This window comes from Onychomys torridus, chromosome 21 (assembly GCF_903995425.1).
Source record: "Onychomys torridus chromosome 21, mOncTor1.1, whole genome shotgun sequence".
Lineage (NCBI taxonomy): Eukaryota > Metazoa > Chordata > Mammalia > Rodentia > Cricetidae > Onychomys > Onychomys torridus.
In genome coordinates, this window is record NC_050463.1 from 7,345,832 (window position 1) to 7,368,488 (window position 22,657).

General features: G+C 45.8%; 1 protein-coding gene across 4 annotated transcripts; it reads left to right on the top strand.

Annotated features, from left to right (window-relative positions):
• The first annotated feature begins 7,370 nt into the window (after positions 1 to 7,370).
• Positions 7,371 to 21,340, top strand: LOC118571645 (cytochrome P450 4F4). 4 transcript variants are annotated; one of them, XM_036170833.1, is made up of 14 exons: positions 7,374 to 7,547; positions 7,742 to 7,940; positions 9,612 to 9,756; positions 11,328 to 11,381; positions 11,474 to 11,601; positions 13,469 to 13,590; positions 15,588 to 15,595; positions 15,743 to 15,858; positions 17,714 to 17,780; positions 17,975 to 18,104; positions 19,830 to 19,963; positions 20,052 to 20,116; positions 20,273 to 20,355; positions 20,726 to 21,340. In XM_036170833.1, exons 2-14 carry the CDS (start codon positions 7,743 to 7,745, stop codon positions 20,895 to 20,897), a joined length of 1,422 nt encoding a protein of 473 aa, XP_036026726.1. In that variant the 5' UTR covers positions 7,374 to 7,547; position 7,742; the 3' UTR covers positions 20,898 to 21,340. The 4 variants fall into 4 exon arrangements, with proteins under 4 accessions (XP_036026728.1, XP_036026726.1, XP_036026725.1 ...); XM_036170832.1 differs by having other exon boundaries at positions 15,588 to 15,858; XM_036170834.1 differs by lacking the exon at positions 7,742 to 7,940 and having other exon boundaries at positions 7,375 to 7,547; positions 15,588 to 15,858.
• Positions 21,341 to 22,657: the final 1,317 nt, after the last annotated feature.

Genomic DNA, 22,657 nt, shown 5'->3' on the forward strand with positions numbered 1-22,657 from the left:
AGGGCAATCTCTTAATAGCAACCCCTTGGAAAATCAAAAGGCAAACCATATACTTCTGATACAGAAGGGCACAGAATACACCCCACCATTCCAAAAGAGAAAAATAGTGGCATAGTGAGGAACACTGGATCGAAGGAAGATGGAAACCCAGCAGAATAAACCCCAAGTCCTGTAGCTCCGTGTCCAGTGTCAAAGGACGTAGACAGCTGTTCAGACCTTCCATTCTTTCCAGCTCTGTTGACTTCGGCACACTTCTCTCTTGGCCTGGTTCTCTCACTGTCTGCAGCCTTCATTGGCAGGTAACCCATGGCTGTGGCATCTCCAACATTCTGGGGTTTCCAACACAATCCAGGTTTCATTTTCAGAGCTTCACTCAATGGCCTCTCAGGGCTTCCAAGAAGAGACTCCTTGCTACATGCCTGGCTTCAGTGGTTTTCCACAACCATGGAGGAAGATTTCACAAGCCCCTTAGTCCTGCATCTTTCTGGACTCTGCCTGCTTGGGATGGAAACTGCCCCAGCCCCTCATTGAATTACATTTGCATAAACTTTGATTTCTGGTTATTTTTTAGGTGGAGGAAATCCCTTGGGCCTTTCTTTTTTACACTGTAGGATTAGCTGTGTGGAGTCTTGCCCCGGGACACTACTTCCTGTACTCCATTCAGCATCAGGCCTTTCTTTTAACTTCTCATCTCTTTGAGCACTAGTCTTGGCTCCGATATTATATTTCCTGGAGCTCCTTTCCTCCTCCAATTGTACGTTCTGTATTTCTTTTGCCCTGTTTGCTCTTTTTCATTATAGACCTACGTAAGAATGATCATTAATAACTAAGTGACTTAGCCAACATTAGGCTATCTTGAAATTTCCTCTGTCAATGAAATTAGTTCAAAATTTTTCTATTTAGCATCAAGCAGATTCTTAGACAAGGGCAAAAAGCAGCCACATTCTTTTCCAAGGTCTCATAAGAATGGTCTCTAAGCCAGTTGCTGATATTGCTCCCCTCTGAAACCCTTCTAGCCAGGCTTTCTAGTCCACATTGTTCTCAGTGCTCCTGTCTTCCATGCTTCTACTAAAATGACCTATTAAGCCCTGCTTAAAGTATTCAACCACTTTTCTATTCTAAAGTCCCAAAGTATTTTATATTCCTAAAAACAAAACAAACAAAAACAAAAAACCAGGCCTGTCATAGCAATACACCATTCCTGGCACTAACTTTTGTTTTAGTTACTTTTCAGTTGTGAAGAGACACTATGACCAAGATAAGTTATAGAAGAAAGAGTTTCTTGGGGTTTATAGTTTCAAAAGTTAAGTCCATGACCATCACAGGGAGAACATGGCAGTAGGCACTCATGGCACCAGAGCAATAGTTGAGAGCTTATTTCTGATCCACAAGCAAGAGGAGGCAGATAGAGGGAGAGCTAAGTGAGAATGGTATGGACTTTTGAAACTCAAAGATCCTCCCTTAGTAACACACCTATTCCAACAAGGCCACACCTCTAAATCCTTCCCAAACAGTTCCACTAACTGGAAGCCAAGTATTTAAATACATCGAGCCTGTGGGGGCCGTTCTCATTCAAACCAACACAGTGGGGGAGGGATGATCATTTTCTCTGTTGGTCTCAACTTTGGATTCCCAACCCATACTTCTGCTGTTCTCTCCAGCATCTTCTCTACTACTGCCTACTCATCATGTGGGTGTCGTCCACTGTGCCCTAAAGTTTCTTTGGCTTGGACCTTCTATCTCTGGATCTGAAACACTCAGAGCACTTTTGTGGGGGCTGCACTTGGTCCACACTGTTGGGAGCGGTGTGAAGCACCATGTGCCAGCAGCTTGACTCCTTCTTTGCAGAGAAACTCCTATATCAGCTTTGCAACATTTCTTTCAGCTCTTACTTGAATAAGCTTATTGTGTTTTTAATCTTTTTTCCCCCCATCTGCCCTCACAGACAACAGCTCTTAATCCCTTTGAATCAGTTTACCCTTTCGAGTAGTCTTGTAGGACATGGTCATCTGAGCAAACAGCTACTACATTCATTAGCTCTGTTGTGCCTTCTAGCAAGTGGCCATCACAATGGAGCTGTGACTGTAGACATTCCATCCTACGATGGATGGCAGGGTGGGAGGGTTACTGGACCTCACTGAGGTTCCAGCCACTCCTCCTAGCACTTGTAAGCTATTCTGCCTAATTGGAAGAGGTGCTGGAGTGTACAGACTGGGGGAGGTTAACAGAAGAAGTCCACCTGTGCAGCTATGGAATATTCATCAGGGTTCTCTAAAGGAACAGAACTGATAGAAAATATGTATTAATATATATTTGTATGCATATATTTAAAAGGGGATTTATTAGAGTGCCTTACAGGCAGTCCAACAACGGCTGTATAGAGTAGTTGCTCAGTCCCTAAGGCCGTATGTCTCAGCAATCCTAATCCGGTGCTGGAGTCCTGGAGGATCCTAGGGAACTTCCAGTCTCCAGCCTGCACTGGACTCCTGAAGAAGGTTCTCAAACTGTAGCAGGAATCTTAGGTCTTATTAATAAGATCAAACCTGAGGCCAGTTATTGGGGTGAATGCTGGAAGATCAGAGAAGCAGAACAAACCACAGCTACCTAACCTCGCCACTTCCTCAGCTGGTCCTGTTTCCTCAGACTGCATGCTTCTGTGTCCTCATCCCGATCGATCTCAGCTGAACTGTGCTGCTCCAAAGCCTAAAAGCTTAACCAGCCAAATGCTTCTAACTTAGTTCCTGGTTCTCACACCTTATATACCTTTCTGCTTTCTGCTATCACTCCCTGGATTTCTGGGATTAAAGGCGTGTGTCACCATGCCTGGCTCATTCTAATGTGGCCTTGAACTCAGATCCAGAGGGATTTCTTTCTCTGGAATGCTAGGATTAAAGGCGTGTGCTATCACCACCTATCCTCATGTTTAATATTTTAGCCGTCCTGCTCTGACCCCAGGTAAGTTTATTTTGGGGAACACACAATATTTCGGGGAGCACAATACCACCACATCGAACCAGCGGAGGGGCGCCTCAGCAGCAGGACAGAGGAACTTGCCAGCACGAGTGAGGGCAAGCAGGCAAACAGCAAGAGCTTCCTTCTTCCTTGTCCTTTCATGTGGGCTGCCACCACAAGGTGTGGCTCAGATTCAGGGTGGGTTCTGACCTCAAATGATCCAGTCAAGAAAAATCCCCGACGGGCTGCCCAGCTGCTTGGATTTTAGTTGATTCCAGATGTCAAGTCCAGATGACAACCGACATTAACCATCACACGGAGAAGCAGCTGCAGAGTCACCCACAGTTCTGTGGGCAGCCCAATAAACTCCATGGTTCCTGGAGGGAACTTTGGTGGAATTGTGCTCTGGGTTCTTTATAATGTGGGGGTAGGTGTTTACACATCCTTGGACAACAAATAGAATATCCCTAAAAAAAAAAAAAAAAAAAAAAAGGAAAGGAAATCCTTCCTCTAGTTTTTCTCTCTTACCAGCTAATCTATTCTTTGCAAACTGCTTCATTTCATATTGTTATTTGGGGCCTTAAATGTCTCATTTCCTGCTTGGAACAAACAAACAAGCTTTGAAATTTTGCCTAGGATCAGGATGAGAAATGAGGGTGAATCTGTGAGTCTGAGCATGGAGGATGCTCCCCCTACTGGGCAGTCTGAGGACAGCAGGCTCCTAGGTCAGTTCAACCTCCGAGGATGTGTGAACACCTTACTAGATCTGAGCTTGGATGGGCACTGTGCAAACTTCAACACACTGCCTTAACTCCTGCTCCCCTTCCCATCCCACTTCCCCACTGCATCGCTGGTTTCCAGGGATTATCTTTTAACAGCTTGTGGTTAAAGCCTTGTCTAAGGGTCACCTCCAAAACCAGCATTTGAACTGCACTTGTTTCCATAATGGTCTGCGTATGTGGACTCTAAAGCAGGGCAAACATGGTAACTGGCTCAGGCATACATCTGAGGCATAGGATCATACCCTTAGGCTCTGAGAAGGCAGCTTGCTTGCTCAATGTCACACAACTGGTGAGTGGCAGAAGCCAGGCTTTTATAGGTTTACCCCAAGCCAGGTGTTCATAGCTTTTTCAAAAGGCTGCTAAGGTCAGAGGATGCTCAATGGGTGTTTATAGCTACCAAGTTCCCTGACGGGTGTGTGAAAGGAATCCAGAATCCTAGCTGGTAGTGCTGTGCCCAGGTCGCAAGACTCCCAAGCAAGACCGTCACAGAGCCATTATCCGATGCAAGCACTCAGAGGTTTTTATTAACAACACAAGCAAGCTTGGTGTCCAACTTCTGGTCAGTTGAGCCCATTACTCCCCATAACTTGTCTTGCCAAATCCAAGATACATAGATTTATTGTCCCAGCCTTAAGTTCAACTTCTGATCACTTCTAGAACGGCTGGTCAGCAAATACCTTTGGAGGAGGGGAGGGGGAAATGTCTTTCAAGATGGCTACTGATTTTCCCCTTTCAGTAGCCATGTCCTCATTCCATCACAAAGTAGTGATGGCAAATCCACACTGGCTGGTGCCTGTACACTGGGGGTGAGTGTTGCTTTAATTCTTGCTCAATATTGTGTATGTAATATTCATACCAACCCTCTATTTCCTCTGATGAATATGAAAAACTACAGCACAGTGATTTATAGAGAAGTGACCTAAGTCACAGCTGGTACTGACAGGTGTCATGCGGTCTGTTCTCATAGGTCACACATACGGAGTCCTATTGTGTATCAAGCATGGCACGCAACAGTTTCCTCTTTTACATATGAATGATAGTTGTACAGAATAGAAAATGTTGTTTAAAGTGCTATCTACCCTTCATATAAGAAACAGGTCTGAGGAATGATTCAGTGGGTGCATGAAATCTACTTCTAGGTGGAGACATGCGCTTGTCTCTTCCTTTAAGGGTTAATCCAGTCGGGCACGGCAGAAATCTGGCTAGAGACTCACCCATAAGAAAGTGAACTTATCTTAAGATAGTGTACTTTTCCTTCCCAGAATGCCCAGGCGCTAGTGCAATGCCCAGGGACCTCCATGGGGTTCATTGGCTCTGCTCACTTTTCTGAGTCAGTAACTTTTTCTTCTGCATACTGGTAAGAGCCCGACTATGCCTCTTTAACTTCCTGATGCTCTGGACGTCTTTACTCCTTTTCTCAAGTTCCTTCTTCATTGTGTGACTGCCTGCCTCCATGTGGCTGACCTTCCTTCATGCCAGGTTGGCTTTTCCGTTTTCCTTTGAGATCGACAGCTAATGGGCCCTGGAGATTTCCTTTGAGACTCTAAGAAATTATCCTGAATCTTCTGCTTGAGTCTGTAATTTGTCCTTGAGTTCCTATTTATTAGTCACTTTTCTGTTGCTGTGCTAAAGGCAACTCATAGAAGAAAGAGTTTATTTTGGGTTATGGTTCCAGAGGGATAGAATCCATAGTGGCAGGTGGGCGTGACGGCTGGAGTAGAAAACCAAGAGCTCACGTCTCGAACTATAAGCACCAGAGAAACCAAACTGCAAGCAGTGTGAGGCCTTAAATTCTCAAAGCCCATCCCCAGTGACATACTTCCTCCAGCAAGTCCACACCTCCTAACCCTCCCCAAACAGTGCCATCAAGGACAAAGTGCTCAAATGCTTGAGACTATGGGAGACATTTCTCACTCAAATAACCACACTTTCATTATTGTAACTAAAAACCGCATGGCAGGGGACAATTTTTCTGTTATCATATGATGACTCTTCAGAAACTCCAGTAATGCTTCTTCCTTGACTTTTAAATCTTTAATTAGCAAACAAACCAACATAACAAAACAAACAAACAAACAAAAAAGCCAAAAGCAAACAAATAAAACCCTAGAGGGTATTACATTTGCTTGCAAACATAAGGACCTGGGTTCAAATGCCCAGAACCCATACAAAGTCAGGCACAATGGCACACAAATCTATAATGTTTGTACTCTTGTAGAAAGGAAGGTAGAGATGGAAGAATCCCTGGGATCTTATGACTCATTTAGCCTGGAGCACACAGCTGCAAAATCAACAAGAGACCCTCAAAAAAGGTGGAAGGTGAGGACTGATACCCAAAGGCTGTCCTCTGACCCGTGCCTGGTACTCCTCTGCATGGATCCATCTGCTCAGGGTTCCCCTTGGCTTCACCGTCACCTGCCTGCACGCCCCCTCCCCCACTCCCCCTCATATCCAGATCAACCTAAGCGTTGTTCTTTCAACTGGGCTGCTGATTCCTAGAATCTGACCTGGGGAATAATCACAGGGCTTCATTCTTTGCTCCTGCTCCAAAGAATCGCGTCTCTATCCAGACTCTGCTTCAGAGTAGGACTTGAATTTTGCCATACTGTGTCATTGGTAGGCAGAGGTAATCCTGGAGCCTCCCAGTTTTGTGCCATGAAAGACCTCATCAGAGAAGTTTCTTTGTACCATGGACAGCACTTCACACAGACTCACAGCTGTTCAAGTGCAGAGAATAAACGGGACAACTATGTCATAACCACGCCCCACAAGACTCACAGATCCTTGAGGAATTTGGAGCAAAATGACAATAAGAGCCAGAAGTCTGGGAGAACAGGACCAAACTGTGCCTTCTACACGCATGGGTACACAGCAGCTGCAGCTGCCTGCCCAAGACCTGCTCCAGATCAAGGCAGTCAGCATTCCAGCACTGGGGGAGGATCACGGAGCCCCAATCCCTGGCTGAGGAGCTGTTGGCAGCTGATGGGGGGAGGTCAATTTTCTTTAGGGGATCTGGTGCCTGGTAGGCCTTCTACCTATTTGAATCAGGAAGTAATTAAAAAAAAAAAGGAGGTGGGGGTGAGGGGGTAGGAAGCTGATCTGCAAGGAATTAAGTGTCAGAGTAGAGGTGAATCTGATCAAAATACATTTTTATGCATGTAAAAATTCTCAACAAATTAATACAAAGTATTATGTATGCATTTTTAAAAAAGGGATGGTGTAAGCTGTCAGTGCAGTTCCAAGCAGAAGACTTGAGATGGTCTGTGACGAGCCTGGCCTGGCTCCATTCCCCTGGCACCTGAACTCCTGTTAATGATTTTTCTAGATACACTTTATTCTTGGAAGAGTAGGGGCAGCTAAAAATGTGGGGCTCAGACTTACCTCTGCTCACCTTAGAATCTTGCTCACCCCCAAATCTCACCCTCCCCCACCGTGTGAGAAGGGCCAAGTCCTAAGGATCTGGCATCCATGCTGTTTTTCCCTGAATTAATTCCACTCTGTAGCCTGCTGACCAACCCCCCTCCTCTTGGCCATCAGCCCAGGAGGGGAGGCGGCAGATGAGCCAGTGAAGGATTGGCTGGCACAGAGCCTGGCCTCCCATCACCTCCTCCAGGGCAGAAGCTAGGAGCAAAGAGGCTAGCTCTAGAGGAGGGAGAACTGTGGGAACACACTGTTCCCGAGAGGAGGTGCCAGGCTAAGGGAGGTGGAGTTGTAGGGTCCTGTACAGGGTTAGAGAGAGCTCTGAGCTCCTAGGTACTCCTTAGGTAGCCAGCTGTCTGAAGCCCAAAAGCCAGTGAACCTGTTCACTTCCAGGTAACAGCCTCTGGCAGCCTCACTCTGATTCAGATATTTGGGGACTCCTGTCTCTCCTCTTGTTCTCACTGCCTCTCTCCTCCCCGTGGACCAATTCTCCTGCCTTCACTCTCGCTACCCCTGTCCACTGTCCCCGCGGACCCCATCCCTCTTGCCAGACTCTGGATCTCCCTCTCTGTCCATCTGCCCCACAGAATGCCACAGTTGGATCTGTCCTGGTTGGGATGGAGCCTGGAGGCATCCTCACTGTGGCTGCTTGTGCTGCTCATCGGAGCTTCCTGGCTCTTGGCCCGGGTCCTGACTCAGACCTACACCTTCTATGGCACATATCAACATCTTTGTGGTTTCCCTCAGCCCACCAAACGGAATTGGTTCTTGGGTCACCTGGGCATGGTGAGTGTGGCAGCAGATTGTGGATCTCCTATTGGGGAGTGAACGCACCAGGAATGGGGTTCAGGGGGAGAGTGGCCTGAGCCCTCCAGTATCCTTCTCTAGCTTTTCTCTTCTTCCTGTCTGCCATCCTTCGTTAGCTCTGGGTTCATTTCTGCTCTTTCTTAAACACTGGTGGACACTGAGGGGCTCCCAGGGTGGATCATACAGAGGGAGGACCCGTGGTGTTCCCACATTGTCTGCTGGTGGACTTGGGGCCTCCTGAGAAGCCCTGTCCAAGGTCAGTGCCATTATTTCTGTCAGTCCATCCCTGGGTTTCTGTGTTTCACCTAGGGTGATCTTTGATATTCCTCTCCCACCACACATGGAGCAGGAGAGTCATGGACTGTCTTCCTGCCTCTGGTTCCCGAAGCATCTTTCTTTTTTAATGTCTGCAGTTCTCCCCTCAGATGGACTAGTGAGTCCTGTTGCCCAAGTGAGATGAAAGCTGTCCACTCCCCTCCCACAAGCTTTCCTTTGACCCCACCCCTTGGACACTGACCAAGCCTCTTCTCTCCTTTAGGTGCTTGGTCTTGGTTGCTTCATTTGCAAATAGCAAAGCTCACAACATACATACATGTTAGTGACATCACTCACAGGATGATGTCAAAATACTAAGCATAGGAATTCTTCAGGTCCATGATGATCTTACAGGACCAGGGTCACACACATATGCAGTGTGTCAGTGATAAGAACATCATTATGCAGCATGATTTTATTCATATAGTTATGTAAATGTATTTATGTGGATATATAGATATATACATAATTGATATGCAAGCTCTATACAACATATTATGTATATATCATTACAACACATATCACTATATACATATATATACATATATACATATATATACACATATATACACATATACATATATATATCCACATGAGAGTGAGGGTAGAGAGAGGGGGGTATATTATGTTACCATCATTGGTTTCTATAATTATGGATTCTGAGCATGCTACAATATGTCATCTACAAAGTGGGGGACTGGGAAGCCAGGCTGTAATAAATTCAATCCGAGAGACCAAAAGCTTGGCATCCTGTGTATGGGGGATCCTTGAGGGAGGAGCCATCCTGTGGGATGAGGTAGAGTCCAAAGGTCAAGGACCTGTACGGTGATGTCTGTGGGTAAAAGAAGAAGGGTTCACCAGTCTGGAAATGAGAATGAATTTTCCCTTCCTCTATCTATTGTTCTACACCAGCAGTTCTCAACCTGTGGATTGAGATCCCCTTGGGGGAGTCACATATCAGATATCCTGAATATCAGATATTTACATTATGAATCATAACACTAGCAAAATTACAGTTATGAAGTAGCAACGAAAACAATTTTATGGTTGGGGTCACCACAACATGAAGAACTGTATGAAAGGATCACAACATTGGCAAGGTTGAGAACCGTTGATCTATATGGTCTTCAGTTGGATGGATGGTGCCACTCACCCTGTGGAGGGTGGGTCATCCTGACCAAGAATATTGATTCACACAGCAATACCTTCTGGAAACGCCATCACAGAGGTATTCGGAAGCCATGTTGTCTCAGCTGCCTGAGGATCTCATAAGCATAATGCAGTTGATTCCTGACAAACCATCCCAGGAAGTGACTGCTTCTGTCTTGCTTATAGATCGCTCCCACCGAGCAGGGTCTGAAGGAGGTGACTAAGCTGGTGGCCACCTACCCCCAGGGCTTCAGGACATGGATGGGTCCCATCCTCCCCATCATCACTCTGTGTCACCCAGACATCATCCGATCTGTCCTCAATGCCTCAGGTACTTGGGGGAAGCTGGCAGTGGTGTGGCTATGGGAAAGGGAGGGCTTCTAGTCTTCACATCATGCTTCTGTGTGATTCCTGAGTAGCTCCGTCATTCTTTCTCTTGGCTTTCTCTACTTTACACTGAAGCTGTCAGGATGAAGCCCAGGCAAGGCTCAGCACAGAGGATGGATAGAATTCTCAGGGCTCATTCTAGCCCCTGTCTTGGTAATTTTTTTCTTGGAAAGGCTAGAGAATGTGGGACCCCTTTCTTCTCATCTCCATTCAGAGCTAAGAGGAAGGTATCCTGTGCACCCACGGCATGGTGTGCACCACTGGAGGTGTATGCTGCTGGTGGCTGGAGACCACATCTTCCACCAAACCTCAAAGAGGCTCCTGTTTTCTGATCCAGGTGGACATTGGACTAGACTGTCTGCCCACTGCTAAGATCTCCATGCTGCCTCCAGTGGGTGCACATGACCAGAGTGCAGGCAGATGGGCTCTGGTGATTCCCTGCCTCTGCCTCACCTCTATTTCAATATGAGACTTGACTGATGTGGCCGTCTCCTGATTACACCTGGTGGAGCAGTTCTTTTGTTGCTATTGTTAGCACAAATTAAATGAGGGGAAGACTGATTTTGATTTGTGGATCAGAGTCCATCATGATAAAAGAGAGAGAGACACATAACCATGGAAAGAAGAAGGGAGGAAACGGGGAAGAATATGTTTCCAAGGGATTACTCCAATGACCTTCTCCAGTTAAGCTCCACTTCCTAAGATTTCTAGAATCTCCCAAAATACAGGCAGCATCTGAGGACTAAATCTTTCAAAATACAAGCTGGTTGGGGTGTTTCTTACTGTCCCAGGTATGAACCAAGTGTAATCATGAATATGGCCCTATCTGGGGCTCACACAGAGCTGTGGACACTTGGAGAACATCTGTTTCTTGCCTGAGCAGTTGTTTGAAATTACCATTTTTTCCCTGTTGAAAACACCAAAGTGTTTGGGAGGTTATTTGGCATTTGTCACCTAGAGTCCCATTGAAATAGAAATATGGCTGAGATTTCTTGGTTGAGGCAGGTCTGATGTCTGATTGTACCACACCAGTGCCATATCTATGAAACTATTGTGACTATTTTAAAATCTTGTCTGGGACCTGCCTGTGGAGCACACTGAGATGTATCAGACCATCTCTATCCATTTCACAGCAGATGGGGTCATTTAGGGCAGGTCATGTGTATTTCAGCCATGTTAGCCCATATTATCCCATATATGTCCACGACTATGTCAGGAGATGTTACAGCATGCTGGGGTGGACAGCTATGCTAGGTCTGTAGAACATTGTGCTGCTCTTGAAGGGCAGACTTGATAGACTATGTTGAAGCCAACTGAAGGGATGGTGAATTGAGTTGATGCTGTCTTATCTTGTATCCCGTTTCCTCCATCTCTTCTCTGCTTCCTATGTCCGTTTCTCTAACCCTGTCATTCTGGGCTTGGGGCAGACTTGCACACAATTCGCTGAGGCCCCCACACTCTGCAAGTTCATTTCCTAGTTTCTCCATGGCCCCTGATCATCCTTGTTCATGCCAGCTGCGGTTGCCCTAAAGGAAGTAATCTTCTACACTTTCCTGAAACCCTGGCTGGGTGAGTAGCTACAGATGAAGGGCCTAGGAATATCCTTGGGGGTGGGGGTGGGGGATATGCTACCACTGCTCACTGCCATGTTGCCCTACCAGGGGACGGGCTCTTGCTGAGTGCTGGTGACAAGTGGAGCCGCCACCGTCGCATGCTGACACCCGCCTTCCATTTCAACATCCTGAAGCCCTATATGAAGATTTTCAATGACAGCACCAACATCATGCATGTGAGTCCCTGGAACCCAGCTTCTCAGGAAAAGGGCCTCAGATAGATGTGGTCCGTACTCTAAAGGGTGGTGCTGGGACCATGTTTTATTTTAGTTTCCTCTCCATTTTATGTTCAAGATGATCCTATAGCGCCATATCTTCCCACATGGTGAGTGCTTATAAAGAGTTAGTTTCTATTTTTAGAGATGGTTGCCTTGGAAACTAGATGCTAACTTGATGAGGATTACATAGACACTGGCGATAAGGAGCAGGGCCCTGCCATACTCACCAGTTTGGAAACAATGAGGTCTGATGTTGCTGATAAGGGTGTAGGTCAGGGGGCTGGTTCTTCTGGACAGGGTTTGGGTCACTCATGGCATATGATAAGCCATGGGTCAGCTTTCCTGATACCAGCATAATTTTCTGATGTTTGGGACTTGATCAATTTCAAGCTAATTTAGTGTGGTCTCAGAAGGACAGTCTGGACTCTTCTCTAAGGTTCTCTCTCTTCAGAAGGCATCCCAGGTTTCCTCCTGTGGTACACAGTTCTGTAGGAGAGAATCTGGAAGTCAGCTGAAGCTTGGGTTTCACTGAAGTTATAGCTCCTTCCGTTTTCCTAGCCTGTATTAGTCCAAGTCATAAATCTAACACAAAGGCAAAGGGTGATAGAATAAGCTCAACATTGCTGAGAACTCACATCACACGGATTGAGGAACAAGACAGGCACAGGGCAGGGTGTCATGGGAAGGGCCACCAGTTTTCTTTTCTGCTTGTTAGCTAACTGCTCAGCTTGTTTACCTGTGGATTCTGCCATACCACACAGATTCCGTGTTCAAATACAAAAGGCAGTCGGTTTCTCATTGTGCACCATTTTGGCTTCTGTTCTTTCTTGAAAGCTTCTAAATTCCATGGGGCATCACAGGTGGGTTTCAACAGATGCAACCCCTGACCAACATTATGTTGCTTAGTTTTAGGGAATTTGCTTTTATAACAAGGTGGAAATGAGTCCAGTATTTGCCCAAGGAGAGTCATCACTGGATCTCTCAAGGGTTTCTGCAAGTATCTATGAAATAGTCCAGGTTAAGAACATTGGAATGAGCTGGGAGGTGGTGGCGCACGCCTTTAATCCCAGCATTCAGGAGGCAGAGGCAGGCAGATCTCTGAATTCAAGGCCAGCCCGGTCTATAAAAAAGTTCCAGGAGAGCCAGTTCTTTTACACAGAGAAACCCTGTCTTGAAAAATCAAAAAGAAGAAGAAGAAAATAAGAAAAGAGTATACGATTTATGTTTGGAATACTTAGTAAGGGTGCTTAGAAAACATGGAGGTCAGCCATGCTTGACATAGAGATCGCTTTGAGTCCAACTTATGATACTCAAGGAATAATACCATTTGCTGCATTCATAACATGTTCTGGAACTGGGGGGCACGGCCCAATTCCATAATTTATGCTGCAAATTTTATTTTTAACAAACCTGTGAGATAGAGGTTTTTTTCCTTGTTAGGGATGAACCTGAAGTTTGGAAGCATAAAGGAAATGTCCCCCTCTATCCAGGTAGTAATTGATCTAGAAATAGTGGCACATAGACTCCATCGTGGTTTATCGGACACAGTCAAGACATGGCATGTGAGACAGAGGGCAATGAGCCGACTGAGGATTCACAGAGCATGGAGTCAGAGATGAGGCTTAAACACAGGGCCCTGATCTTCAGCTCTGAATCTTCATCTACCTAACAGTATTGCTCCCACTCAAGTCCAGTTATTCTTGGGGTCAAGTGTCTGGGGCAGAGACTTGGGAGGCTGATTTAGGGTATCCATTCCTGTGGCTGTGACTGGGCAGAGTCTCAAGGATCTGAGACCTGGTTATGACACTGCTTCTTTTCTGTAAAGGCCAAATGGCAGCGCCTGGCCTCAGGGGGCAGCGCCTGTCTGGACATGTTTGAGAACATCAGCCTGATGACCTTGGACAGTCTGCAGAAATGCGTCTTCAGCTTCGACAGCAACTGCCAGGAGTGAGTTCCCCCCACTGCCTGAGAACCTGGATTATGGACCTCAGAGAGGAGGAGTGGTGGCTGGTCAGTAGGAAAAGAGGGGCTCCCCAGAGGAGGAGACTTAGAACGAGATTCGGGGACCAGATTTAAATCATGTAAATCTGGCCTGGAGAAGGCGCCTTAGATGTGAGATCCCCAGGTTGACACTTCTGAATTAGGTCCTTTTTCCGTTGTTGCAACAAAATAACTGGTAAAAGCAACGTGAGGAAGGGTTTATTTGGCTCACAGTTGGAGAGAAGGAAGGCCAGGCACAGCAGGCTGGCTACACTGTGTCTGTAGTCGGGAAGCAAAAAGGAATGAACATTTATGCTCAACTAGTTTTCTCTTTTTGTGTGGTCTGAAACCCCCTTTGCATTGTAGATATGAAAAGGTCAGAGAGCAGTAGCCACCCCGTATTCTGAATGCTATGCTGTCTTGAAATTTTCTTCGCACAAAAGGTCTAATGCCTTATGACATGGGGAGAAAGAAACCAAATTTGTTGCCAGAAAAGTATCAAGTATGGGCTAGTTCCTGACACAGCGCTCTCTACCCCCCCCCCAAAAAAAAAACCCCCCCCACACCATCTAGGTCTCCATTAACTGCATTTCTTTTTGATATTCTACCAAACTCCCATCAGAATTTTCCTTTAAGATCCTCTTATAGAATTTAAGGGCTTTTCTGGCTCATTATTTTAGATTTTTTTCTATGTTCCTTCTACAAATAAGTTTCAAAGGCCTAAGAACCATGTATTCAGGATTATTACAGTTATGACCCCACTTCTGGTATCAATTTACATATTACTTGTGTTTCTTGTTGACACAACAAAAAATAAAGAAGGAGGGATTTGTTTTGGGTTAATGTTGAGGGGAAGTACACCAATGTGGGGAAGTCACAGGTGTAGGAGTGTGAGACTGATGGTCACATTACATCCACAGTCAGGAAGCAGAGAGCAACAAGCGGTTATGCTCAACTAACTTTTTCCTTTTTGTGTCATCTGAAAGCCCCAGGCATGGCATAGTGTTCCCTTATTAAGGTGGGTAGTACCACTTCAATTAACCCAATCTAGAGACTCCAGATATGCTCAGAAATTTGTCTACAAGGTGATTCTAGATCTTGTCAAGTTGACAATCAGTATACACCAACACAGTGACTAAACCATAAGGACATGAAAGCCAGACCAAGGTTGGAACTTTCTCCTATAGTCTCTTCCAAGGGTATTTGTTCTTGTAGCCACTTCTGCTTCTGTGACAACATTTCTGAAGGTATTGACTTAATCAGAAGATGTGTTTATTGTGCCTCATAGTTTCAGAGACTTTTGTTGATGGTTCTTTGACTTTGTTGTTTTGGTGGGAGCATGTGTTAGGGAAAATGTTTACTTCACGACAGTTGGGAAATAAAGAGAGACAGGAAAGGGTCAGGGTACTACCATCCTCTCCAAGGCACACTTAAAATGGCCTAGCGAGCCTCTATTAAGCCCTATCTCTTAATGATTCTGTCACTTTCTAATAGCCTCAGAGATGGCCATTTGGGGGACGACCCCAAACCACAGTAAATGGACATGATCTTATCAAGAGCTTTGTAGACACTGACTGACTTGTCAAAACAAGGTTGAATTGTCACTGAATGCAGGGACCCTGTGGAAGAGACTGGGTAACTGGAAGAAAATGATATCTTAACTAGTGGAAAGTGTTGGGAAGCAGGTGGGTCAGAACCAAGGTTAGGGCAAGAGAGAAAAAGGATGCACGATATCTGTGTTGCACTCCGGATGCCTTGAGACACTGAGGCTCATGAGGATGGGATACAGAGAAATAAGAGTCCTGAGTCAAATCTCACAACTAATGGCAGCCATGTATTTGTGTGGTTGTTTCTGACTACTGTGTATCCTGTTGGCAAGGAATTCCCATTTGTTGCTGAGAGGTGCTTCTTGGGCATCAGTTACATTGAGTTGTTTGGCTTCTCTTCATGCTTGACTCATGCAGGAAGCCCAGTGAGTATATTTCTGCCATCCTGGAACTCAGTGCTTTAGTGTCCAAACGGTACCAGCAGCTGCTTCTGCACATAGACTCACTTTATCAGCTCACCCCTAACGGGATGCGATTCCATAAGGCCTGCCGCCTGGTGCATGACTTCACAGACGCCGTCATCCAGGATCGACGACGTACTCTTCCCAGTAAGGATGCTGATGATGTCCTCAAGGCCAAGGCCAAGTCTAAGACTTTGGACTTCATTGATGTGCTGCTGCTGACCAAGGTGGGTTCTCAAGAGGTAGAATGGAGTTGTTTAAACTTAATTCACTGAGCGTGATGGTGCAGGAAGATCATTGTGAGCTTGAGGCCAGCCTAGTATATATATATATTGAATTCCAGGCCAGTCAGGGCTACATGGTAAAACCCTATGTCAAAATAATTGTTAATTAACTTATTGAATAGCTATTTTTGTATTTGCAAGGGTAATTTTTATATAGAGTCTCACTAAGCAGTCCTGGATGACTTTAATCTCATGTTCTTTCTGCACTCACCTTGCACATTCTGGAATTACAGATGTATGCTACATCACTTAGGTCTAGTTGGCATTTTAGAGATTAGTCTCATCGTGTTTCTAGTGAATGGTTTCTCCTGTCCCAAATTTCCAAGTCGTGGGACTATATGCTTGTACCACATTCTTGGCTTTAAGTGGTAGGATGAATAATGGAGTCAAATATGGGAACAAAAGACAGTTCAGATTTGGGCATTGGTGGAGAGATACCTACAGGCCACGGAAGGCATGTGAGGAAAAGAAAGACAAGCCAGAAGGAAATGTTAGAGAGAGAACACCAGAGTCCAGTCAGCACATCCCTGCTAGATCTGAAACCAAAGGATCTAAGGCTTCACTCTATTTGTAACTTAATATGTTGTTGAGAAATACACAGATATCTATATCTGTATATGTGCCTAGAACTGTGCACTTGCATGACCAGGGCAGCCCACCAGTCCTCCTCAACAATACCAGCAGCAAGACTATCCTCCCTTCTCAGTGATGTCATGATTTTATTTGTGTGTCCAGATAAACCAGATAGGTTTGCCATCACAGGAGAAAGACCCATACATTATGAGTCTTGCAAGTTTCACGGAAGAGTTGGCACATCTGTGTCTTCTTTGTTTCAGGGAGTATAAATAGATGGAAAAGAAGAGAGAGCTAGACAGCAGGAAGTGAATGGGAAAAGGAAGTGGAGATAAGAAGAGGAGGGGGAGTTTAGGGAAGAAGTAATGCTGGGAGAGTAAGGGAATAAGAGACAAATGAGCAGGATAGGATATTTTTAATTAGTTCTTGAGTGTGCAAACTAACTTGTTTCATTAGGGCATTTTCATGAACATAAAATTTTGCACTTTGAGAGAGGACTTTATTCTGGAATGTAAGCCAGTTTTTTTCCAACCACAGGTAAATTCTACAGGTATGCAAGCCTAAGAGCCTCCAGAGGAGATAAGATATATTTTCTGTGTGTAGCACCCCAAAATGGAACAAACAAAGGCAGTAGGAATTGGGGTGCAGGATAAAACAGTCAGGGGGGGGGGAAACACATGAAAAATATTTGAAAGTGAAAAAGAGAAAGAGAAGTCTCGTCACTGGTCATATGTAGGAGACATCATCTGTGTTCACACGTTGTCCGACCCTTCCTGTCCCAAAGTGTGCAGCACTGTCCTTGCTGACAAGGTAGACACTATTCCTATCAAACAGTCATGGAAGAATTGACAGAAAGTGTTCCACTCTCCTCCTAGGAGAAGATACAGTGTCTTGAGGGTAATGTTTATTCTCCAGTGTCAAAGGAATGCTGCTGTGCAATCATCCTATATGCAGGATTCCTTGTCCCTTTGTTTCCTAGAAATCACCTATCATAGAGAAACTGGAAAATAGCCAGGGGTCACCATTTCCTCCAACTGGGAAAACCAAATGAACAAACAAACAAACAAACACAGGAGGCAGGACAATAAAGAACTGTACCCAGGGGAAGGGACTGGTGATAATGATCAAGAGAGATGCGGTGGGCTTGGTGTATGGATCTAAGAGAGCTGTCAGGTTAGGCATAGACTCAGAACTGTTGTGATTTGGTCTCTTGCCTTGTCTCAAGGATGAAGATGGAAAGGAGCTGTCAGATGAGGACATCAGAGCAGAGGCTGACACCTTCATGTTTGAGGGTGAGGGTCCCAGTGTGGGACTACAGAGGGAGCAGAAGTCTCCATTTCGGGGACATGTTGTATGGACCCTGAAATCCCACTATCATCCATCTTCCCCTTTCCTCGTTCTTTCTGGGGTCCTTCCTGTCTGGCTGCTGCCCACTTTGTGGTGCTGAAGTAGCTCTGAGATCCAAGTCCACCTGTCTGCCCCTCAGGCCATGACACCACAGCCAGTGGGCTCTCCTGGACCCTGTACAACCTGGCGAGACACCCGGAATATCAGGAGCGCTGCCGGCAGGAGGTGCAGGAGCTGCTGAGGGGCCGAAAGTCTCCAGAGATTGAGTGGTGAGCGCAGGTCCTGGTGTGTTACTAGGCCCTTCTCCTGGCTCCGCTCCTCGGGTGGTGGAGGGGCTCTTTTTGTTGATTCTTCCATATTGCTCGGTGAGTATAGAATCTACCTCATTACAAAAGGAAGTTTTGTGCTTTGGGACAGAAAGATTTAAATTTCTGAGAGAGTTCCTGACAATATATCAGTGTGTAAGGGGAGATGATGTCACTTTGCAGATATTCATTGTATATAAACTTTCCTTCCTCTTTTTTCCTTGTCTCATGTAACATTTGTTTTCAATGTCTCCCTTCCCTGACTGTTTGCTGTTTTGTTCCCTATTTCCTGCCAAAATAGGAATTCATAAGTGACACATGGGGGCAAAAGTCACTGTCAGTGTGCTGTACAATCTGTTGCATCATCCATGCATCCATTCAGCAAATACTCCCATAATGCCTTCCCATGGCAATTTTACGGGCAGCTCCCCTGTGCTAAGGGTGCAGCTGAGGGAAGTGATGTTAGGAGATCCAAGCCTGGTGGGAGAACAGTCCTGCATCAGGACACTCCCAGGACACCCTGGCAGGGGTGAGGTTTAGAGCAAGAGAAGCAAGGCTGGGGTAAAGGATGTGTTTCAATCTAGAACCCTGAATGAGGATAAGGAGATATCTGGTTGGGGCTGAGGTCAGGGCCGTAGATCCAAGGGAGGAGAAGAAGAGGTAGAAAAGGACAGAGACAAGAGGAGTGGCGGTGTCTCACTTTTCTTGGGGAGATGTGAACAAATGTCTGTTTGCCTTCCTGGACAACAGACCAAAGAAATGAATCCATGAAAGGCTAATTTAGTGAAACAGTGAGTTTATTAGAATTTCTCACATCTGTATGGAGGAGGGGTTATTTACAGCTGTATCACTGAAAATGCCATGCTAATGTAGATCTCAAAAAAGCTACATCCCTGGAGCTCCTAGAGAGTATCTGTTATTACCTTTTTATTTAGCCTTGAGGATCTCTTAGGTTTCAGGAATTTCCTAAGACTTGTGAGTTGTTCACACTTTGAGCTGTATCAGTTTTGTGGACCTCCTGAGTCTTTTGGAGCTCCCCCTAACACAGAATGTTTTAGTCTGGACATATTTGTTACACAACGAGGTGGAGGGGAGTAGGAAAGAGGAGAAATATTGAAGAAAAGTTATGTGAGAAAAGGAGAGGGAGAGTGTAGGAGAAAGAAGGAAGAGTGATGAGGACAAGGAAGAGGAGAAAAAAGAAGTAGGAGAATGAAAGGAGGGAGGAGGAAAAAGGGAAGCTATGAAAAGAGAGAGGACAGAGAGTTTGCAGGTGAGGGGGCAGGGTGGGAACAGAGATAAAAAAGAAGACAGTGTGGAGGGAAGGGACAGAGGATAGGAGGACGCCAGGGAGGGAAGGAGAGACTCAAACAGAGGCAGCAGAAACAGAGAAGGGTGGTAAAGAATGTCAAACACCGTGTCTTTGTTGTCTCTTACTTAGTTCGTTTTGATGTTGCCCTTACCAAAGGATTTCTTTTTTAAGCAATTTTGAGTTCCTTTTTATGGTTGACATTTATATGTGTTTACTTCAGAAAAAGCGTCTAAAGATACCTGGCTAAATTCTCTCCAGTATTTTCCTACTTCTCTTCTTTCCATGGGGATGTTTTAACACCGTGGGGAAAGGTTATGTGGGCAACACAGGGGCTGGCAGCCTCTGTTTTGTTCCTGGATAATTGTGTGGTGGTTCCTCAGGGACGACCTGGCCCAGCTGCCCTTCCTGACCATGTGCATCAAGGAGAGTCTGCGGCTGCATCCCCCGGTCACAGTGATCTCCCGCTGCTGCACCCAGGACATTTCCCTCCCAGATGGCCGGGTCATCCCTAAAGGTGCCACAGGACAGGGAAGGAGGGTCCTGGGCACACAGCAAGTTTTATTCAGCAGCAGGCTTACATTCCTGGTCCCACTTCACCACAGGTGTCATCTGTATCATCAATATTTTCGCGACCCATCACAACCCAACTGTGTGGCCTGACCCTGAGGTGCTGTAACCGCTCTCCCCCATTCTTTTTCATCATCACAATGATCCTAGCAGAAGGAGCAGGTTTTGACTGGGGAAATCAGACCTTCCCTTCCCTACCACACGCAGGGCCCTGTCTCTGGCTGTGCTGCAAGATGCCACTCACTGTCTTTTTCAGGTCTATGACCCCTTCCGCTTTGACCCAGAGAACATCAAGGACAGATCACCTCTGGCTTTTATTCCCTTCTCCGCTGGGCCCAGGTGAGGCCAGAGGGCTTGAGGTGATGAGGCAAAGGTTTAGGAAAGATGGAGAGATGGTGGGAAGTTGGGACAGTCAGGATCTGGGTCTCCCTCCTGCAGGTTAAGCAAAGATGTGCAGGACCGGGGTTGGGAAAGTCCAAGAACTACAAACCTGTGCTCATGAGCCTCCCAGCCAGGCTCTGAGGTCTGACTGAGGTTCATGGGATACAGAATGTGGATGTAGATGGGATTCCGAATAAATTAGTTCCCCTTGGGTGCCCCTCCAGCTGGCTGACCAGGTGGGGAAGGTACCTAGGCAAGGTTTCAGTGATAGGTGGGTCCTGAATGGGATATAGAACACAGTCACAGTCCCCACCCCACCCCCCTGCAGGAACTGCATAGGACAGACTTTCGCCATGAACGAGATGAAGGTGGCGCTGGCGCTCACCCTGCTGCGCTTCCGCGTCCTGCCGGACCACAAGGAGCCGCGCCGGAAGCCGGAGCTGATCCTGCGCGCAGAGGGCGGGCTGTGGCTGCGGGTGGAGCCGCTGAGCGCACAGTGACCCCTGCACTTGGGCGGACCGTCGCACCCATGCGCCTACCTCGGCAGAGCCCAGAATAAACAGAGCTGTGCGGAAGGCTCCCCAATACCAGCAGGAGGCGCTGGAGGATAAGGAGGAATCAGCAATTGGGGTTTGGGAGCCAGATGGGGCTGAAGTCCTTGGGCGAAGATCATTGACTTCCTCTGACTGTTCACAGTTCCCTGCATTGTCCCTCAGCCTAGCAGGACTTACTCTCCTGGATAATAGAGAGCTAAGGGGAAGTGTCTGGACGGGATAGAGGCCAGGTTCGAGCTCAGGAGACATTTTAAATTGAGGTACATTTCCATTGCCTTGATCTCCGTTCTAACCTCAAAATTTTATTCATATTGGGATTCTTCAGCGTTTCTGTGAAAACTAAATTTCTAGGTTTATTAAACCAGGCATTTGTTATCGGGTTTTATTTATTTGTTTGTTTGTTTTTGTTTTTTGAATAGGAGTCTCACTACACTACCCTGGGACTTTCAGATTCCTACTCCTTTTTTGTTTGTCTTTGACTGTTAATACCTCATTTTATTTTTTCCTATAATTTCCTCTGGGTATTTTAATTTTTCTTTTATCTTTTATTGACAATAGATTTTTTTCCCCACACAATATATTCTGATTATGGTTTCCCTTCCCCCTATTCCTCCCCATCTTCCCTCCCATCCAGTTACATACCCTTTCTATCTCTGAAAACAAATGGGCATATAATAATAAAATAAAATAAATTAAATAAGATTAAATAAAATCAAATCAGAATAGGACAAACAACCAAATAAGAAAAAGAATAAAAGAAACAGCACAAGAAACACATATGCAGACACACAGACACACACAGACACACACACACACACACACACACACACACACACACACACACACACACACACACGAATCCCATGAAAACATAAACTCAGAAGCCATAATATTTATACAAAGGACCTGTAAGGTGAAAAATGCTCTGACTTAACATTGTGGGACAAAGAACTTCCAAATATTCTGGGGGGTTTCTTTGGTATTGGCCATGTACTGCTGAACCTGAGGCTTGCCTTTAAGAGGAGTTTGTTTCCCCAGTGAATCTAAACTCCTAGTCTCCAAGGGAACTCTGTCCTAGCCTTCGAAACAGTTGGAACTATAACTTTTTTTTTTTTTTTCTTGAGACAGGGTTTCTCTGTGTTGCTTTGCGCCTTTCCTGGATCACTCTGTAGACCAGGCTGGCCTTGAACTCACAAAGATCCACCTGCCTCTACCTCCTGAGTGCTGGGATTAAAGGCATGAGCCACCACTGCCTGGCCTGGAACTATAACTTATAGGACACTGTATTGGGCTAGCCCTAACTGCTATGCATCATTGAGGACAAAGGGCTTGGGGAGATAAGTGGTTGCTTTGAGACTTTTTCTGGGGGAGAGTCACCCCAGGTAGAGCACCAGAGACAGACCAATGAACCTGCACAAGCCTAGCATTGTAAGCTTGTTGACACTACTACACAGTGTAGACAAAGGGTTCCTTACAGAAGCATAGATAACTCAAAGGCAGCTACATCACAGAAAAGCTCTCCTAACATTGGACAACTTATGAAAGCTGCATCTTGGCACTCCCTGAATGATTTATAAAGTCTTAAGTCTCTCTCTGGCACTCCTTACTACTTATACAATCTTGTGAATCTTGTAAGTTTCAGGGATTTCCTGAGATTTGTAGGTGTTTACTTTCTGAACCATGTAAGTTTTGTTTTCTTCTTAAGT

What these genes read in the sequence shown, in the direction of transcription:
- LOC118571645 (XM_036170832.1), top strand. Translation starts at nt 7,743, where the DNA reads ATGCCACAGTTGGATCTGTCCTGGTTGGGATGGAGCCTGGAGGCATCC. An exon ending in TGACACCTTCATGTTTGAGG is followed by an intron (nt 17,781 to 17,974) that starts GTGAGGGTCCCA and finishes TCTGCCCCTCAG; the next exon opens with GCCATGACACCACAGCCAGT. An exon ending in AAGTCTCCAGAGATTGAGTG is followed by an intron (nt 18,105 to 19,829) that starts GTGAGCGCAGGT and finishes GTGGTTCCTCAG; the next exon opens with GGACGACCTGGCCCAGCTGC.